General features: G+C 37.8%; 1 protein-coding gene, 1 long non-coding RNA gene and 1 pseudogene across 3 annotated transcripts; 1 reads left to right on the top strand and 2 right to left on the bottom strand.

Annotated features, from left to right (window-relative positions):
- The window catches only part of LOC111342745 (ATP-dependent DNA helicase Q1-like), a 172,765-nt pseudogene that overhangs the window by 63,045 nt on the left and 92,486 nt on the right, over positions 1–17,234 (top strand).
- LOC111318841 (uncharacterized) lies at positions 4,281–11,729 on the bottom strand. 2 transcript variants are annotated; one of them, XR_015996910.1, is made up of 17 exons: positions 11,673–11,729; positions 11,380–11,448; positions 11,020–11,085; positions 10,811–10,858; positions 9,902–9,967; positions 9,611–9,670; positions 9,262–9,327; positions 8,896–8,946; positions 8,411–8,479; positions 8,122–8,187; positions 7,937–7,987; positions 7,485–7,535; positions 7,323–7,391; positions 7,014–7,082; positions 5,676–6,807; positions 5,458–5,515; positions 4,281–4,992 (listed from the first exon to the last, which is right to left on the bottom strand). XR_015996910.1 is itself a non-coding variant. In XM_088749935.1 (16 exons), the coding sequence occupies exons 1-15, from the start codon at positions 11,692–11,694 to the stop codon at positions 5,687–5,689; spliced, it is 1,944 nt and encodes a 647-aa protein (XP_088606061.1). In that variant the 5' UTR covers positions 11,695–11,729; the 3' UTR covers positions 4,282–4,992; positions 5,676–5,686. The 2 variants fall into 2 exon arrangements, 1 of the variants encoding a protein (XP_088606061.1); XM_088749935.1 differs by lacking the exon at positions 5,458–5,515 and having other exon boundaries at positions 4,282–4,992.
- Positions 11,951–15,616, bottom strand: LOC148738042 (uncharacterized). Its single transcript, XR_015996332.1, has 6 exons — positions 15,293–15,616; positions 13,230–14,809; positions 12,933–13,007; positions 12,578–12,643; positions 12,365–12,418; positions 11,951–12,033 (listed from the first exon to the last, which is right to left on the bottom strand). It is a non-coding gene; the product is annotated as an uncharacterized LOC148738042 (long non-coding RNA).

Here is a 17,234-nt window from a genome sequence, read left to right as displayed (position 1 = left end):
ACTGAAGGATTCTTAACTAATTAAATCCAGTGGTTTTCAAAACTATGAAGCCGCAGAGTTTAACGTTTTTATTTTCAGTAACGAAATTATACTGTATTATATTCGGAGGGAGCTCTGAATTAAGTTCTATTAAATGAATTCAATTGTTTTTCGTATGACAAATTTTCAGAACGATCTAAGCCATTGTGCTCACTTGGTAACCAGTTCCTCAGATGGATGAGAAACCACGGCGAAGCGATATTAGGCGTGTGTATTCAGCCATCTTATGCCGAGGGCCATGGAAAACTCTATGTAAAGAAAAAATTGTCAAATGTTCCAACGACCTTTGAAGAAAAACTATTTTCCAATCGTACGTTGTCTTGAAATTACAACAAGATCAACAAAAGATTGCTATGTTAGCTATCTAAGTGACTGTACAAGTCTGGTGCTATATTTGAATTAAAGAAACGTTTATTATTCGATGCTCCTGCGAATACATACTTTATCGTGCTGCAAATAGAGTAAGAAATACTGTTTGTTTTGTTTGTTTTACCAGCCTTTTGTCATCGCCAAGAAAGGAAGCTTTGACTGACAAAATAACACACACTGTTAGCCTTTGTTCTAAGACTTCTTAAACCTGTAAAAGATACTTCACGGTGTATGACTTATTCTCTTAAAGCACCAACAATTGAATGCAATTGAAAAGGAAAGTGGAAGGGGGAGGGGAGCGTCAATTGGTGGGAAATTTGAGCTTCGTAGCATGGTATGAAACCTTACTAGTCAGCGAATCTTAGCTTTGCTGTTATTCCTCTCTTGACTATGCATTCTCTCGTAAATTAAAATATGAATACGGTTTGTATGAGGATAACTAACTTTTCTTGATACTTTTTCCAGTTCTCGCACCCGTTTCATAGTTAATTTCTAAAACTCGTACCGAGATTTTCTGTGTTCATCCACAGTTAATGGCGCGGTTGAAGAGTTGAAGATAACTGATTTCAAGACTAAGATGTTCCCGTTTGCTCATAAAAAAAAAAAAAAAAAACTTGGAAAAATTAAAGAGCCCCATGTGAAGTCCATTTAAAATTTGGCACTGTAATGCTTACAAATGATGAATTGTTCTTTGTGTACATTGTGTATGTGTACTGGTATGTGCTATTAATTTAATTTTTAATTTAATTTATTCCATTTCACTGCAATTACATGGGAAAATAAAACAAAAGAACACACAATAATAACAAATTAGGTTACATAACAAGGCAGTGGGGAAGACTAGAAGGGAACTGACGAACCATTCGTGCTAGTCAACCCATTATGAAGAAAATATACGGATATATAAAAAACTTAATCAAGGTATGTAACTGGCTAGCAGCTAACTACCTAACTGAGTAATCTAACTAACTTACTAACTAACAACCTTACTAACTAAGTGCTGGTTTAGCCCAGGTGGTACATGGGTGCTCAGGGTCGAAAACCCTATCGTTATAAAAATTAGTGCATAGTCTCTTAAAAGAAGAAACACTACAGCTGGCCGTCCCCAACGCATCAGGCAGATTGTTCCATAGATACGGAATCCTATTAAAAAATGTTCCCTTAAAAAGTTCCGTCCTGAATCTATTAATTCTTAGTTTATTACTTGCATGCGATCTTAATCTCTCATCTGAACAAAATTGAAAATACGACTTAAGTGAAGAGTTAAAATGCCCGCACTTCAGTTTATAAAAAGTTGAAAGATCCTTGACTTCTCTGCGGTAAACCAGTGGTAGCAGGTTGAGACGCTTTAGGCGTTCATTATAGCTAAAATCGGGTAACATAAGCCGAGTCGCACGTCGTTGCACCCCTTCTATTCTTTTTATCATAGAAATTGATTTTGGGCTCCAGATTTCAGAGGCGTACTCAAGGTGAGAACGTACGAGAGCCACATAAAGGGATCTCAGAGTTGGTAATAAAATTTTGCTTCCGCTGATAGTGCGACGAATAAAACCCAGCATTTTGTTAGCCTTGTTTACCTGGGCTTGGATGTGATCATTGAAGCTAGCTGTATCTGACATAAGTACCCCGAGATCGCGCTGGGCTCTCACCCTGCTAAGAGCCTTCTCTCCCATTCTGTAGTTGCAAATTATGGGGCTGCGTTTCCGTGTTACTGTGCAAAGTGAGCATTTGTCAACATTGAAGGCCAGCTTCCAGTTGTTACTCCAGTCAACCAGCTTGTCAATTTCGTCTTGTAGCAAGGCACAGTCAGCATAAGATCTTATGGTGCGGAAGCACTTAGCGTCATCAGCAAACAGAGCCAATGTGCTTGAGTGAGATAACGCACTCGGCATATCATTAATAAACAACACAAATAAAGCAGGTCCAAGTAGAGAATCCTGTGGGACTCCTGAGGTGACACTGAACCAATTTGAGCTTTTACCATCAATTACTACTCGCTGTAGCCTATTGCCAAGGTAGCTTATGAACCAGTGCAACAATGGTCCCTTAATTCCAGACTGATCCAGCTTACTGATTAGATGTGCATGAGATACTGAATCAAATGCCTTGGAGAAATCCAAGAAGGCGACATCCGTTTGTTCGCCATGGTCGATTGTTCTGACCATCCGGTGTACTGTGTCGAGGAGCTGAGTGATAGTAGAGCGTCCTTTGACGAAACCATGTTGCATGGGATAGATTTTATCGGCAATAAAGTTGGAGAAACGATCAAGAACAATGCGCTCAGTAATCTTGGAAATAAGGCTTAACAGTGAGATTGCTCTATAGCTACAGACATCTTCGTTGTCACCTTTTTTATAAACAGGAACAACGTTTGCACGCTTCCAATCCTGTGGGACACAGCCAACTCTTAAAGAAATATTAATTAAACGTGTTAGAGAAGGTGCAATTTCAGATGAACATTCCCGTAATATTCTGCCCGGTATTTGATCAGGGCCACACGCCTTGGATGGGTCAATGTTTTTCAGCGCTTTCAACACTTCCTGGATTGTTGCTTGAATAGAATACAGTTCATTATCTTGTGCAGTAAAAGTGGTTGTTGTTTCTACTGTATGCAAATCGGGCTTCAAAAACACGGAGGCAAAAAAGTGATTAAATAGATTTGCCTTGGCCGAGGGGGTTGAGGCTTTAGCACTACCAAGGTGGACAACTTTTGGAATCCTTGCAGACTTTGTTTTCGATCTATATCTATTATCTATGCATAAGACGTAGCTTCTGCCTGGGCTTGAATGAACGGATATTTGGAAGAAGTGTGATTCACATTTAGTAGAGTGATCTGTTCAGATGAAGCACATATTCATGTACAGTTTTTCATCATCTGTTGACAATTTGCCATTTCCTTCCGATTTATTCTATTCATTTTGATATATTAGTTCTTCCTGCCCAGGAAAATATCTGGTGTTCTTTTTCTATCCATCTGACTTGTAAGTATCAGATTTTAGTAACATCTTTAAAATGAATTAAAAGCAAGTTGTACTTTGCCGCCTGCTTGCTATCCTCATAAATTACATAATTAGCCATCTCTCCACAACTGTTACAGTAATCATGACTGTCCCCAAGGGGACTGGTAATGAAAGGTTTCCTTTATTGTTATGACCCTAATGCATAAACCAGCGTGACGCTGTAGGGAGACATTAGATACCAAGAACTCCGAGCTGTCTGAGGGTTGAAAAATTTCGATTAGTCTCAGCGAACAACTCCACGGAAAAATAATTAGTGAGTACCAGCCGCTGTTCGGGAAATGAGCCCACGCTCTTATTCAGATCCCAGTAACTGACGGAGATCGAACCTGCATGTGGATTTAAGGATCAAACCTGACGGTAGGAGAGAATATTTTGCTGTTTGAAAGAGTGCCTTCGGTCTCTTTACAAGGGTGCCTGGCAAAATATGGATATTTTTTGCTTTTATAGATTTCATGACCTTTCAAGCTGGCCCTTTGTTTAGTCAAGCCAATTGCCCTTATCCCAGCGAATAACAGGTAACTCGTGGGTCTTACCCTCGTAATGTAATGTTCTGTTCGAAATAAATGTGCAAAAAAAGATTATGAAGACAAGGAAGGGGTGTGGTGGGGGAGGGATTTGACCACCGCTGAACAAAATGTTACCTTTTCTGTTGGTAGTTTTGTTCTTTCCGAAACCCTTTTTACAATAATATTTCAATGCTAACCACAAGGGTGATGCTCGAGGGACAAAGGCTGCATTTTCTCTAAAACTTTCCGGGTGTAAACTGCAGTAAATATATAGAAAGAAGTAAGAAGAATCGATATCAAGCTCTGGGAAGTATAAGTGTTGATGAAATGGACTACAACTGGATTATGTACGAAGTAAATAGAAAGGAACTCCTTTGTTACCGCATTACATAATTTAATACAATGTCTGCTCTAGGTTTTTCCAATAGTACATTACCTCTAAAGTGGAAAGTGGTATAATGATTTAAAATGCTTTTAAAAATGGGTATGTACAACTTGTAGCAAGCCAAGAACTTCAAAGGTAAAATATCTTTAGATTATCTGTAACACCAAAATTGAAACCTGGTAATTAGCTTATACTTAAAGCTGTTCGGAAAATCATAAAATTGTTTTTCGTGTCTATGAAAATGACTTGATAATAAACCACATGAAGTTGCACATTGATTTTTTTACAAAACGTTGCTGAATAATCCCAACGGAGACCATGTAAAATTAGTTCAAAAGTTTTGTCTACATAATATGTCTTCCGTATGTCCGTAACATTAGCTACTCAAAATCCACAGACAATCTGTTATCTGATTTTCATCAGTATAAATCCCCAAAACTGAATATAATGAAAGTCCAAAAAGAGCTTTGAACTGTAGATACAGTTGATCGCTTTGGTTGCAATTAAAGTCGCTTATTTAATCATTGCTTCGCAGCAGGTTGTTTCATACTTCCAGCCGCTGCTTAACGTTTAATTTGTGGTTTCCCTCTGTTAGTTCAATCTACCATCGGTCGATGCCACACACCAGGGATCTAGTCATGTCTCGTCTGCACGCAAATCCCTCTGTAATGACCTAAAAGAAAAATGAAAGAACTACGAGATATAGAGGCATATTCAGATTTGAGGTATTTCTTGAGTTCCTGTAAGGGACTCTCAACATGGGGATGGGGACCCTAGATGAATGAAGCAACCCTCCTAGCCGTGGTCGAAAAATAGTCCTCGTCTACACACAATCTTACAACTCCGGAATCCCGGGATGAGAAATTGTTGGCGTGCTTGCTCATGTAACATGAACGCAACCCCGGGCGGATCACCCCACCTTGAGACGTTTATATGGCAAATTGTCGGACAGACCAAGCAACCTGCCAAGGCAGGTTACCCCCCCCCCCCCCCCCCCATCATGTAAATGTGATTAACATAAAAAGAGAGATTATCTGTACAGGCGGGTCCCGCTTTCCTGGGGCCCCTAACCTCCATGTAAACAGGCCCCAACAAAATGAACCTAAGTCCCGGGCTTTATTGAACGCAGTGACTCAACTCAAAACACATGTTCTTGCTTTTTTTGCTCTCTTTGCATTCTGCACCTTCTGGCTCGGCTGTTGGATTAAAGTGAAGTTTATAAAGATAAAACTAAATTTGACCTCAGAGTAACTGAAAAGATGTACAAGTCCTAATTCAGGAGTTGTCAATGTAAGGATAAAGTAATGATTAACATCTCACTTTTCCTTGATTCAACAAAATTAAAAGTGCACTCACGTTGAGAACATCTACATCTCGGTCAATTCCAGTTTCACGTCATCTCCAATGAGGACAAAAGGCGCCCAGTAATACGCTTTTCTAAACATTGCAGTTTCTCTCATGCACTTAGTGGCTTGATTGACAGCTTCACTGGCACTTCTCCCTTCAGCCAGGGCTCCGTAAAAATATTTCATAAACATCAGAGTGCCATGGTCGACAATGGGCCACAGGGATACCAGAAGGGATCGAGCACCGGCACCCAAGAACGCTCGTGCAATGCCAACCACACCTTCGGCCATGACCTCTCCGCAGGCGCTGTGACAACAGCTCAACACAACCAGCCTCGCTCGCAGCCCAGCTTGCAAAACGTCTTCCATTCTCAGTAAATAGTCTTCCTCTTGAGCTTGACGAGTTGTCCCCTTAATGTTTGGTGCCAAAAAAATTTCTCCTGTCTCTTTTTTACCATGTGCTGCAATGTGAATTAGGGCAACTGAGGACATTCGCCTTAATACCTCGTACTTTGTCGCCTCCTCTCCAATAAGAGGAGCAATGCCGATGATTTCTCCAATCATCTTCACCTCTTTCCTTGCACCCGGAAGTTGACTCAGCAATTTCTCCTGATGAATAACTTGTTTGTAACACGGATCACCCACGAGCAGTGCACCGGTTTTAACATGAAATTCTTTCGGGCAGTCAGTGATTAATTTTAAAAAGGATAAGGATGGAAGCACTCGAATCCTGAAAGACTCACACAGATACCTTGAATTCGAATCCACCAATGCTGCGTAAGGCACCAAGCAGAGTGGACCTTCAGGAACAAATACAATCTCATCCCCTTCCACGAAATCAGCGATAGGAGTAACTATGATATCATGGAGCTTCCTCAGGGCATTTGTCATCGAGTTTCGCAAGGAGTCATCGTTCGCTCCTTTTCCATCTCGGCCCACTTCAGGTAAACTTATTTCCCATTCATCAGCAGCCCTTGCATTGACTTGTGAACGAGTAGCCTTATTCAGAGCGGTGATGTAGAATTCTAATTCATCCTGGTAAACAAAGTTGTTCACATGCTTCATTCTCCATCCGACGACTTTCCCATTCCGAATTACCCACGAAACAATGTAAGGTCCGGTTATTGCTAAAAAAACTGCATCTGATAAAATAATTTTTAGTGAAAAAAGTCAATGGAACTCAAGTGATTTCTGCAGCCCCAAACCTAACCATAGGTTTAAGTGGAGACTCGCCATAGCTGTCTCCTGAGGATGTGAAATACTAAGTCAGGAGATTTGAATTTTCTTTCAATATACCAGATTTAGAATTTCAGTAAACTTCCACCTTATTTTTAATTTAACTACGTACCTGTGGAGCTGCCGATCTCTAAATCCTCAATTTTTCCAGTTGCCGATGAAACTTGATTTTTCTCCCACTCTGGATTAAAAAAAAAAGGGTTTGAACGATCGTCCTCACCGTTTTCATCGTCATCAACATTATCATATTTTGTTATTATTTATGCTTTCATTATCAATAGATTCTGCTTACTGTTCCCATAACCGTTTGAGTCATTTAACAATTAATTGTACAAAATCCTTAAGAGATACTTCTCTACTATGAATATGTTTTATCACAATTATAATGTTATTTATTATATATAAAGTCGGTCCTACTTACCTGCAACTGACGAAGAAGCTGTAAATTCAACTCCTGCGTTTGAAATGTCCACAAAAAGATGCCCCTTATCTAAGTCGAATTACAAGTGGAACTTATTAGATAATCTCGCACAGATTTAGGCTTACACGCATTAGTAGTCTTAGAATTATCTCTGACTTATACCTTTTGGTTTGCTTCCATCGTCAAATGATTCCTTCTTGAATGTAGAATAATCTTGAAACAGTAAAAGAAACACAGAATCAAGTAGAAAAAAGAACTAAAAATAGTAAATTGTGCGGTGATGATGCAATGTTGGGCTGTGAAGAAAACTTTTTTTCTACCGCTAAGAATGACCCACTAATACTCACTCCATCCGCTTCCAATCTGTCGAAAGTCCAAATTGTCTCCAAAAGTTTTTTGCAAGTAACCCTTGCTGTTCTCATGGCTATTGTGCAGACTTAGGCTGTCAAATTAATTTCTTCTTAGGTTTATTCCTATCCTAAATATTGACCTGCAGAAAGTTATTCAATCCGTTTTAAATCTTCGAAAAGTTCACTCGCTTTGCACTGTGTTTCCCATTGTTTAATTGACGCCTAAACTTGCACACATTCGGAGTTTGCACTAATTACTTGTACCTGTTGATTTGTCATCATCGACATCTGACTCCTTCTTGAATCCAAATTGACCTTGAAATGGTAAAGAAGAATATTTTACTTTAAGCAAACAGAACTTTAAGCCGTCGTGATTTAGTTGTTTGTGTTTGATTAATTTCCAAAGGTCTTAGAGAAGAGCAATTTATTTGCTGTTTTATTGCTCTCACCTGATAAAAGCTCCTCATTTAAATCCACCTTCTCTTGGTTTACTGAGTCCTTCCCTTTCAAAGTATCTAAAAATGAATAAAATATCAAACATATTGAGTTGTGCATTGGGAATCTCCTTTCAACGATGATAATTAATTTCAAGACAGAAACCCACCTACTCTGCATGGCTCTCAAGCGTTAGATCCTTGTATTAGCTGCCTGTTAATATATTTTAAACCAAAGTTTGAATAATAAACCAGATGAATGATTACAGTATACCTCTTTACTATTTACAGCTTATCTATGTACCTGTGGGGCTGCCGATCTCTAAGTCTTCTTTTTTTCCAGATGCCGATGAAACTTGAGTTTTCTCCGACTCTAAAAAAAAAAAATTGGGCTTGAATGATCGTCATCAACGTTTTCATCGTCAGCAACATTATCATATTTTGGCGCTTATTCATGTTTTCATTATCAATAGATTCTGTTTACCGTTCCCCTAATCGTTTGGGTCATGTAACATTTAATTCTACGAAGTCCTTAAGAGATACTTTCTTACTATGAATATGTTGTATGATTAATGATCCAAGTCAGTCCTACTTACCTGTAACTGACGAAGAACCTGTAAAATCCACTCCTTTATCACTTACGGTGCCTTCACTTTTAGCTGTTCCAGAAATTTCGATGAAGAGATGCACCTTATCTAAGTTGATTTTAAATGTGAAGCTTCTTAAACAAATTTGCGTAGATTTAGGCTTACAGGCAAAAGTAGTTTTAGAATTATCTCTAGCTTCTACCTTTTGGTTTGCTTCCATCATCATACGATTCCTTCTTGGATGTAGAATAATCTAGAGATAATCAACACAAAATCAATCATAACAAAGAACTGAAAGTATTGAATTGTTTGGTAAGGATGCAATGTTTGGGCTGTTAAGAAAGACTGACCCCGCACTGATGCTCCCTAAATCCGTTTTTCAATCCGTGGAAAGTCCAAATTTGTCTCGTAACATTTGTTCCAAGTAATCCTTTCTGTTCTTTAAGGTCCTTTTGTTCAAATTTTGGAAGGGGTAAGCTATTTGCTCCTTTCGTTTCAAGTTACTAAGGCCCAGAGTCGCTATAAATTTAGAATACAATCATCTTTTTGCGTTTTTTTTTTCTCTCACCAGAGGAAGGTCCATCATCCAAATCCAGTTTTTCTTGGATTGCTGTAACTTTATCCTGCAACGTACCTAAAAGATAGAATTGGGTTGTGCTTTGGAAATTACCCGAAATTGATGAAGGATAATAAATTGCTAAAAGATAACCACCCGAATTTGCATAAAACTTTGCACCTAATATGCCAGATCAAGAATAATTGGGGATTTTTTTTTTTTGCCTAAGGTTTTCGTAATGTTGCTTTTAATTGCTCTCCTAGTGCTAGTGAAAAAAGAGAGTAGAAATAAATCCGGCCGATTAAACGCCACTGGGCTCAATATTTTAAAGACTCTGATTGCACCTCACTTCCTCGCTTACCTTCTAAGGGAGCATCCTTCATGTTCAGTTTTTTCTCAACAGAAGTAACTTCACTTTTGTCTGTAATAAAAATAACAAAGAAATAATTTTCACTCTTTTCTGAGTTATCAACTCGTCAAAGAGGCAGTTCATGGCCTAAACTTGTAAGAGTGTGATTGATAAGTGGTGACTTAGATTGTCGAGATACCAAGAATATTTGCTTTTCTTATTATAGTTGACAAACTTTCAGGTCTAGTTGTCATTGATAATTTTACAAAAAATCTAAAGAAGCTTTATGTTTCTTTTTCTCACCTGCTGAACTGTTTTCAGAAAATGCCAGGCTTCCCTCACCTGCTGCAGGGGAGGCTTGGTGACTAACTAAAATACAATAAATATTAATTAGTACATTGCACGCAGCACCCTTGAGCAAGATGAAGCGAATCCAGTGGTTACTCGAGCGGTCCAAGATGGGCTCATCTTGCCCGCGCCCAGGATTTTCTGCATCGATCCCGCGCATGAAAAATTTGAATTAGAACTACGTTCGTAATTCTTGTACAATGTCGGCGATGGAAGCGCAAAAAGTTGCAGAAGAAAGTCTAACCAAAGAAAACAGAAACGACTCTCGTAAGTTTGTTATATTACAAACACAGTTGGCTTTCTTTCCCGACTCTCAAAGTAAACAGGTCGCTCTTAATTCTTAATTAGAAGAAACTTTTTTGCAATAGAATAAATCCTTTATTAACCAAGCTTGTTCGGTCAAGGTGGCTGGATAATAGCATCGCTTTTCTTTTTCACATTTATTAGGGACCTCGACTTCGTCAAGGTCCATAAAAATGCGAAAAAAGAACCTGGTCACTATCCAGCCATCTTGACCTCACGCTTGGTTAATAACGCATATATAATAATAACACTCCTACCCGAGAGAAACTCACGACTTTTTTTTTCTTCATCTCCTAATATATTAAAAGATTTTTCCCTTGATGTAAAAATATCTAAGACCAAAATCAGTTTGAAAAGTGAAAAAATTAAAACGCACGGTTATTATGCAGATTAAGGTTGTAAAATAATTTATTCCTTATCTCTGTCTTAAATATTGACCAACAGAAAGTTATTAAATCGATTTTCACTCTTTGAAAGCTCACTTGCCTTGTAACTTGTTTCCCAGTGTTTAATTGACCCCTAGGCTCACGCACATTCTAAGTTTGCATTATATACTTGTACCTGTTGATTTGCCGTCACCGTCATCTGACTCCTTGAATTCAAATTGACCTTGAAATGGTAAAGAAGAATATTTCACCTTAAGCAGAAAAAACTTAGAGCCGTAATGATTCAGTTGTTTGCGTTTATTTTTATTTACGTGTATTTTCAAAGGTCTTTTTGTAGTCACAAACTTCAGAAGTGAAATTGATTTGCTGTCTCATTTCTCTCACCTGATGAAATCTCATCATCCAAATCCACCTTCTCTTGATTTGCTGAATCTTTCCCTGCCAAGGTATCTAAAAATAAATAAAGAATCATACACTTTGGGCTGTTCGTTAGCAAGTTCCTATCAACAATCAAGGATAACGAATTTCTAGAAAGTAACCGCCTACTCCGCATACACCAAGAAAAATAATTGCACCTTTTTTCGCCCCTGTTATCTCAGTATTGTTGCTTTTTATTTTACTCAAGCGTTTCAGTGCTTTATAATGTTCGGCTTTCTGTTAATTCATTTTAAACCAAAATTTAATTAATAAATCAGATCGATGATTGCAATATACTTCTACACTGTTTGAAGTTCAATTCAGTACCTGTGGAGGTGCCAATCTCTAAATCCTCTATTTTTCCAGGTGTCGAGAAAATTTGAGTTTTATCCGGCTCTAAAATAAAGAAAAAAGGGGTTGAATGGTCGTCATCACCGTTTTCATCGTCATCAACAATATCGTTTTCTTGTTACTATTTATGTTTTAATTATCAATAGATTTTGTTTACTGTTCCCACAATAGAGCTAGAGAGAAAAGAGTATGGAAATAAATCCGGCCAATTAAACTCCACCGGGCTCGATATTTCAAAGACTCTAATTTCACCTCACGTCCTCGCTTACCTGCTAAGGGAGCATCCTTCATGTTCGGTTTTTTCTCAACAGAAGCAGCTTCACTTTTTTCTGTCAATTAATTTAGAAAGAAATGAATTTCAATCTTTTTTGAGTTATCAACTGATCAAAGGGCAATTCATGGCCAAAATATGTGATAACGCGACTGAAAAGTGGTCTCTTTGATTGTCGAGATACCAAGAATATTTGCTTTAATTTGCTCATGATAGTTGACAAACTTCGGCTTCCAGTTGTCTTATCGTTGATAATACAAAAAATCTGAAGAAGCATTATATCTTTTTCTTGCCTGGTGAACTGTTGTCAGCAAAGTCCAGGCTTCCTTCAGCTGCGACAGGGAAGGCCTGGTGAGCAACTAAAATACCAATACATAGAAATAATAATGACACTCTATAACTCGTGGGAAACTCACCACTTTTGTCTTCTTTATCCCATAAAATATTCAAGGTTTTTCCCCTTGATGTAAAAATAGCTAAGATCGAAATCAGTTGGAAAAATCGAAAAAAAATTACATAGCATAGTTATTGAGCAGATAAAGGTTACAAATTAATTTCTTCTTTATTTCTATCTTAAATATTGACCCACAAAAAGTTATTCAGTCCGTGTCAAATCTTTCGAAGCTCACTTGCTTTCCCAGGGTTAATTGACGCTTAGGCTCACACATACTCTGAGTTTATACTACTTACTTGTACCTGTCGATTTGCAGTCATCGTCATCTGACTCCTTTAATCCAATTTGACCTTGAAATGGTAAAGAAGAACTGACTTTACTTTAAGCAAAGAAAACTTTGAACCGTAATGAATCAGTACTAGTTGTTTGAGTTTAATTTATTTTCTTTAGGTCTTTTTGTAGTCACAGACTTGAGAAGTGCAATTCATTTGCTGTTTCATTTCTCTCACCTGATGAAAGCTCATCATCCAAATCCACCTTTCCTTGGTTTGCTGAGTCTTTCCCTTTCAAAGCATCTAAAATAAATTAAGAATCAAACATATTGCGCTGTTCTTACGAAAGTTCCCTTAAACGATGAAGGATAATGAATTTCTAGAAAGTAATCACCTACTCTGCATACATCAAGAAAAATAACTGCACCTTTTTTCACACGTTATCTCAGTATTGTTGCTGATTATTGTTCTCAAGCATTTCATTATTGTATCATATGTGGCTGCCTGTTAATTCATTGTTAACTGAAATTTGATTTATAAACCAGATTTTTTATTTTAATACTTCTATACTGTTGACAGTTGAACTCTGTACCCGTGGAACTTCCGATCTCAAAATCCTCCATGGCCAGTTTTCCAGATGCCGGTAAAACTTGAGTCTTCTCCGAGTCTAAAAATTAAAAGAAAAGGGTATGAATGATCGTCCTCGTCGTTTATATCTCTGCAACATCATATTTCTGTTCTAATCGTGTTTTCATCATCATTAGATTCTGTTTACTCTTTTCATAAGCGTCTGGGTCATGTGACATGACATAATTATATAAAATCCTTATATAAAAGATACTTTCCTACACGAAGATGTTTTATTGTAATCCAAGTCAGGCTTACTTACCTGCAACTGACGAAGAAGCTTTCAAATCCACTCCTTTATAACTGGAGGTAGCTTCACTTAATATATCTGCCCCTGAAATTTCGTGAAAAAGATGTATCGTATCTAAGTTAAATTAAATGTGTTCTTGGTTAAATTTAGTTTAACGCTTCTGAATGGTCGATTGTCTTTATAAGTTTAGCTCGGTGCAGCATAAATTTAGTTCAGTATGACTGGTCTAGTTTGTAACAACAAATGAAATAAAAAAAGCCTGCTTATGATCAAGAACGCATATGAGACATTGAACTTGTCGCACCCAACCAAATGGTATCCTATCACAGGCGGCAAAGTTACAGCCAGAGACAAGCGAGGGGTGTAGTGCGTAATTAGACCCACAGGATCATACAAATTCTAGAAGGATAGGTTGATTAACAACACGGATACTTTCTGTCCATCGTGAGGAAATATCTCAGGAAACATCTAAGTCTGGTTGTCTTTTGCCACGTACTCTTTACATGTAGCTACAATTGAAATGGATTAGAAATTTGGTGAGCCACTTTAATTAGAGAGGACAATACGGATCGAGTTACTTTGGCTTCAAATGTAACAAGGGGTAGACAAAGTAAATTACAAGACATTAACAGAACTGCCGAACGAGGTTACAAGGAAACCAAAGCTATTCTGAGGATTCGAAAAAAAAATTTTAACGAAAATTGTGACGTCACTCTTCAAAGTTCCATTACATGAGCTGGTGAATTTTGAAAACCTAATACTTGTTAACTCCAATCTCTTTATTTGTTTTGTTCCATCATTTTTTCTTGACGAAATGGTGTCGAATTGTAGCTCTCCAGCGGGCGTTAGCATGAATTTTGGAACTCGGCCGATCGGGTGAAACTTCAAGTGTAGTTACGGTTCAAAACTTTCATGAAGATGAGTAAACAGATTTAAAAATAAATGATAAAGTGAGAGCTTCCGTAAACCAAAAAAACCCAAGGAATTCAGCAGGGTGTCAAGACAGATTTGTCCCACGTGTTTTAAATGTGATATACATCGCACGCCGTTTTATCAAGTAAAAAAAACTAAACAAAAACAATACTAGGATACCTTTCTGCGTTCGACTTTAATGGCCGCTTTTAAACTATGCAAGCTCGATTTATCGTCAAAGAAGCCAGTACCCTGAACTACAGATAGTATCTACCACGGCGTTTTTTTTTTTCTTTTTAAGTTTTGAATGTAGTGTCTCTCGCTTAAAAAGATTTGCAAAGATGTCGACACTGTGGCAATCGACCCGTGGAGCGTAAATCTACCCTGGCACAAACTGGCTCCAAATATCAATGAATAGCCGCACACGTCTGACTCTAAAATCTGAGCGAAACAAGCGGTTAGCTTCTCAATGTATAAAAACTGTCATTTACTTTTAGTTGATAGTGTCAACGCCGTCATAGGAAGTCATCTTTATTCTCGTTAAAGATTAAATTAATTTGTCCATCTTCCCACTATGTGTATGCCATAATTTGTTGAAAAACTTTTTTTTTTACCTGTGGAACTCTCGCTCTCCAGACCTAGTTCTTTTTTCAATTGCGAAACTTTATCTTCAGCCATAACTAAGAATAAAAACAGAACCAAACCGATTTCTTTCGTGTCATAAACATTTGTTTGAAAAACGATTCTGAATGCATAGGTAAAACAGGTAAACATATTACAGTCTAAAACATTGTAGAGAAAAATTGGAATGTTTCTTTTTTTTTTTTATAATTTTTTTAATCTACCAGGAAAATAAGAAAGAAAGATAACGAAACACCGTACAGGTTATTGGACCGACTGCGGTTGAATATGAAATAGAAATAAACGTTATAAGTTTTCTAGCTTCAGAATGATGAATCTCCGAGTTTCAACAGTTTCCCACAGTAGCGCTCTTACTTGGGATCGTCTTGATCCCCATGGCGAGTAGAATAAAGAAAAAAACTAAAATCAGTCCACTAAGTTTGCAGGGATAGTCGTCATTTTGTTGATTTGCGTTCAAATATATTTAACGTACATTTGTGTAAGATGACGCTTAAAACAATGCACCACAACTGAATTCTTACCGCTATCTCAAAGATAAATTCTTGAAAAAATGTCTCCGCGATCAAACTTTCTCGAGCTCTTGACTCTAGATGAAAACGTGATTATCTCCAAAATGAACATGTAACATGTACAGTGTTCTTGTAGAGACAGGAAGTCGTAGGGAGGTTGTAGGTAATTTTAAGAAAAAACAAACTGGAAACGGAAACCAGAACTTCACGTTTCATTTTCGTATGTCATATTTTTATTACGGTGCTGGGTAATTTTTAGCATTATTATCTAAAGCTTGACTGAATCGAAAACTGTCGCGAACGACATCATGAGCTCTGCTGCTCTCAAATCATAAATGAAACCATCATCCAATTATACAGAATGATTTCATGAAAAAACTGATTGGCAGAGAATGTTTATCTTTGCTTTCAAGACGTGAAAGCACAATTATCCGGAAAGGACTTCAACTCACGCGTATAACAACGCTTGGTCAACACGAGAGAGACGCGCAGCAGTAGTGTGGTGAATTTTACAGAAGACGCTGTTAAATTCGACTCCTCTGCTTCTTTTGCTAGAGGTACCTATTACCTACTAAATTTTCTTTCATACCCCCCCCCCCTGTCATCAGAACTCATATTCTCCACAATGTTCTGTATACATTTCATATCACTGACAAGGAGAATTTGTGTATCGATCAAGAGCTTCTTTAGTTGGCAATCAATTTCTTAATTCTCGCTTTCAACTTTCTTCTGTAATCGCATGTCACCACTAAATATAACAACAGATTATAAAGCCCTTGGCCTACTATTTTTGATAGGCATGGTTCGAAAAGAAAATTTATTATTTACGCTGGCCCTCCCACAGAGAAATTAAAAAGTGGGATGCCAAGACCAGCTTCTTCCGAGCAACAAGAAAGCACTAAGCCTCGAAAGAATTCGAAAAGCACCAACGATAGAACTAAAGGGAACAGCAGATCAAATTTGTTCACATTCCCTTGCGGGAACGATGAACACGTGACTAAAATTTGCTTTGCTCCCAGCATAAGCGGGCTTCGTAGCTCAGTTGATATTAGCGTCCAACTAGTGCCTAGAAGGACTGGGGTACCACACCTTATGCCCCGGGCATCGAATGCCCCCTTGCATCATAAGACGGCTGCATGTTGACAAGTATTTTGACTTCATAATGGCCTCACTTTCAACATACGTTTATTACATTGCGAGAACCACTTTGCATGTCATCCACCCAAGATCACATGCATTCTTTACTATAATGTGTCCACTCAGTTTAGGAACTGAAATACCTTACAAATCTTAAAAACGATAGCAGAACTGATAAGTATTGGTGCGGTTGCGGTAATGGTATGGCCAACTGACTTGATGACTTAAACTGGCCACCTTAGAGAGTTTCTAAGCTTACGTTTCGAGCGTTACCCTTCTATTCGCTCTGACGAGCGGCTAACGCTAGAAACGTCAGCCATAGAAACTATTTACGGTGGCCAATTTACAAAATTAACTCAGCTGATATAAACAAACTCTCTCCAATGGCGTTTTCAAACGTTCTCGAGAATATATACTACAGCAAAAGCTGTAAACAGATTAAGGAGCCTTTGCTTAAATGTGCTGTAAAGTGTTACTACTACTCAATATTTATCTAAGTTTCCATTAGACTGTTAAATATGTTGTTTCTTGTATGTGGCGTGTTTTCACAGATGCTTAACATATATTACAAGCTCTTTACGACTATGATAGATTATTTGAACTCGCGCGAACTGGACACAGGCTGAAGTAATAATCGATTACATGTTTAAGAGATTGTACATTGTACTTTTAAGAACTGAAGAGGAAGCTTATAAAAGTAGCGTTGCTTTTGTAAGCATAACCAAACTTAAAACTCTCATGTTTCATCAACGGCTACTTATGGATTCTAAGCAATGACTCATAGTCTTATATCCTCCCCGCCATTTTCTCTTAAAAA

Source organism: Stylophora pistillata, chromosome 2, assembly GCF_964205215.1.
Source record: "Stylophora pistillata chromosome 2, jaStyPist1.2, whole genome shotgun sequence".
Lineage (NCBI taxonomy): Eukaryota > Metazoa > Cnidaria > Anthozoa > Scleractinia > Pocilloporidae > Stylophora > Stylophora pistillata.
The sequence above is the reverse complement of the archived record's forward strand: the minus strand, read 5'-3'. Positions and strand labels throughout refer to the sequence as shown.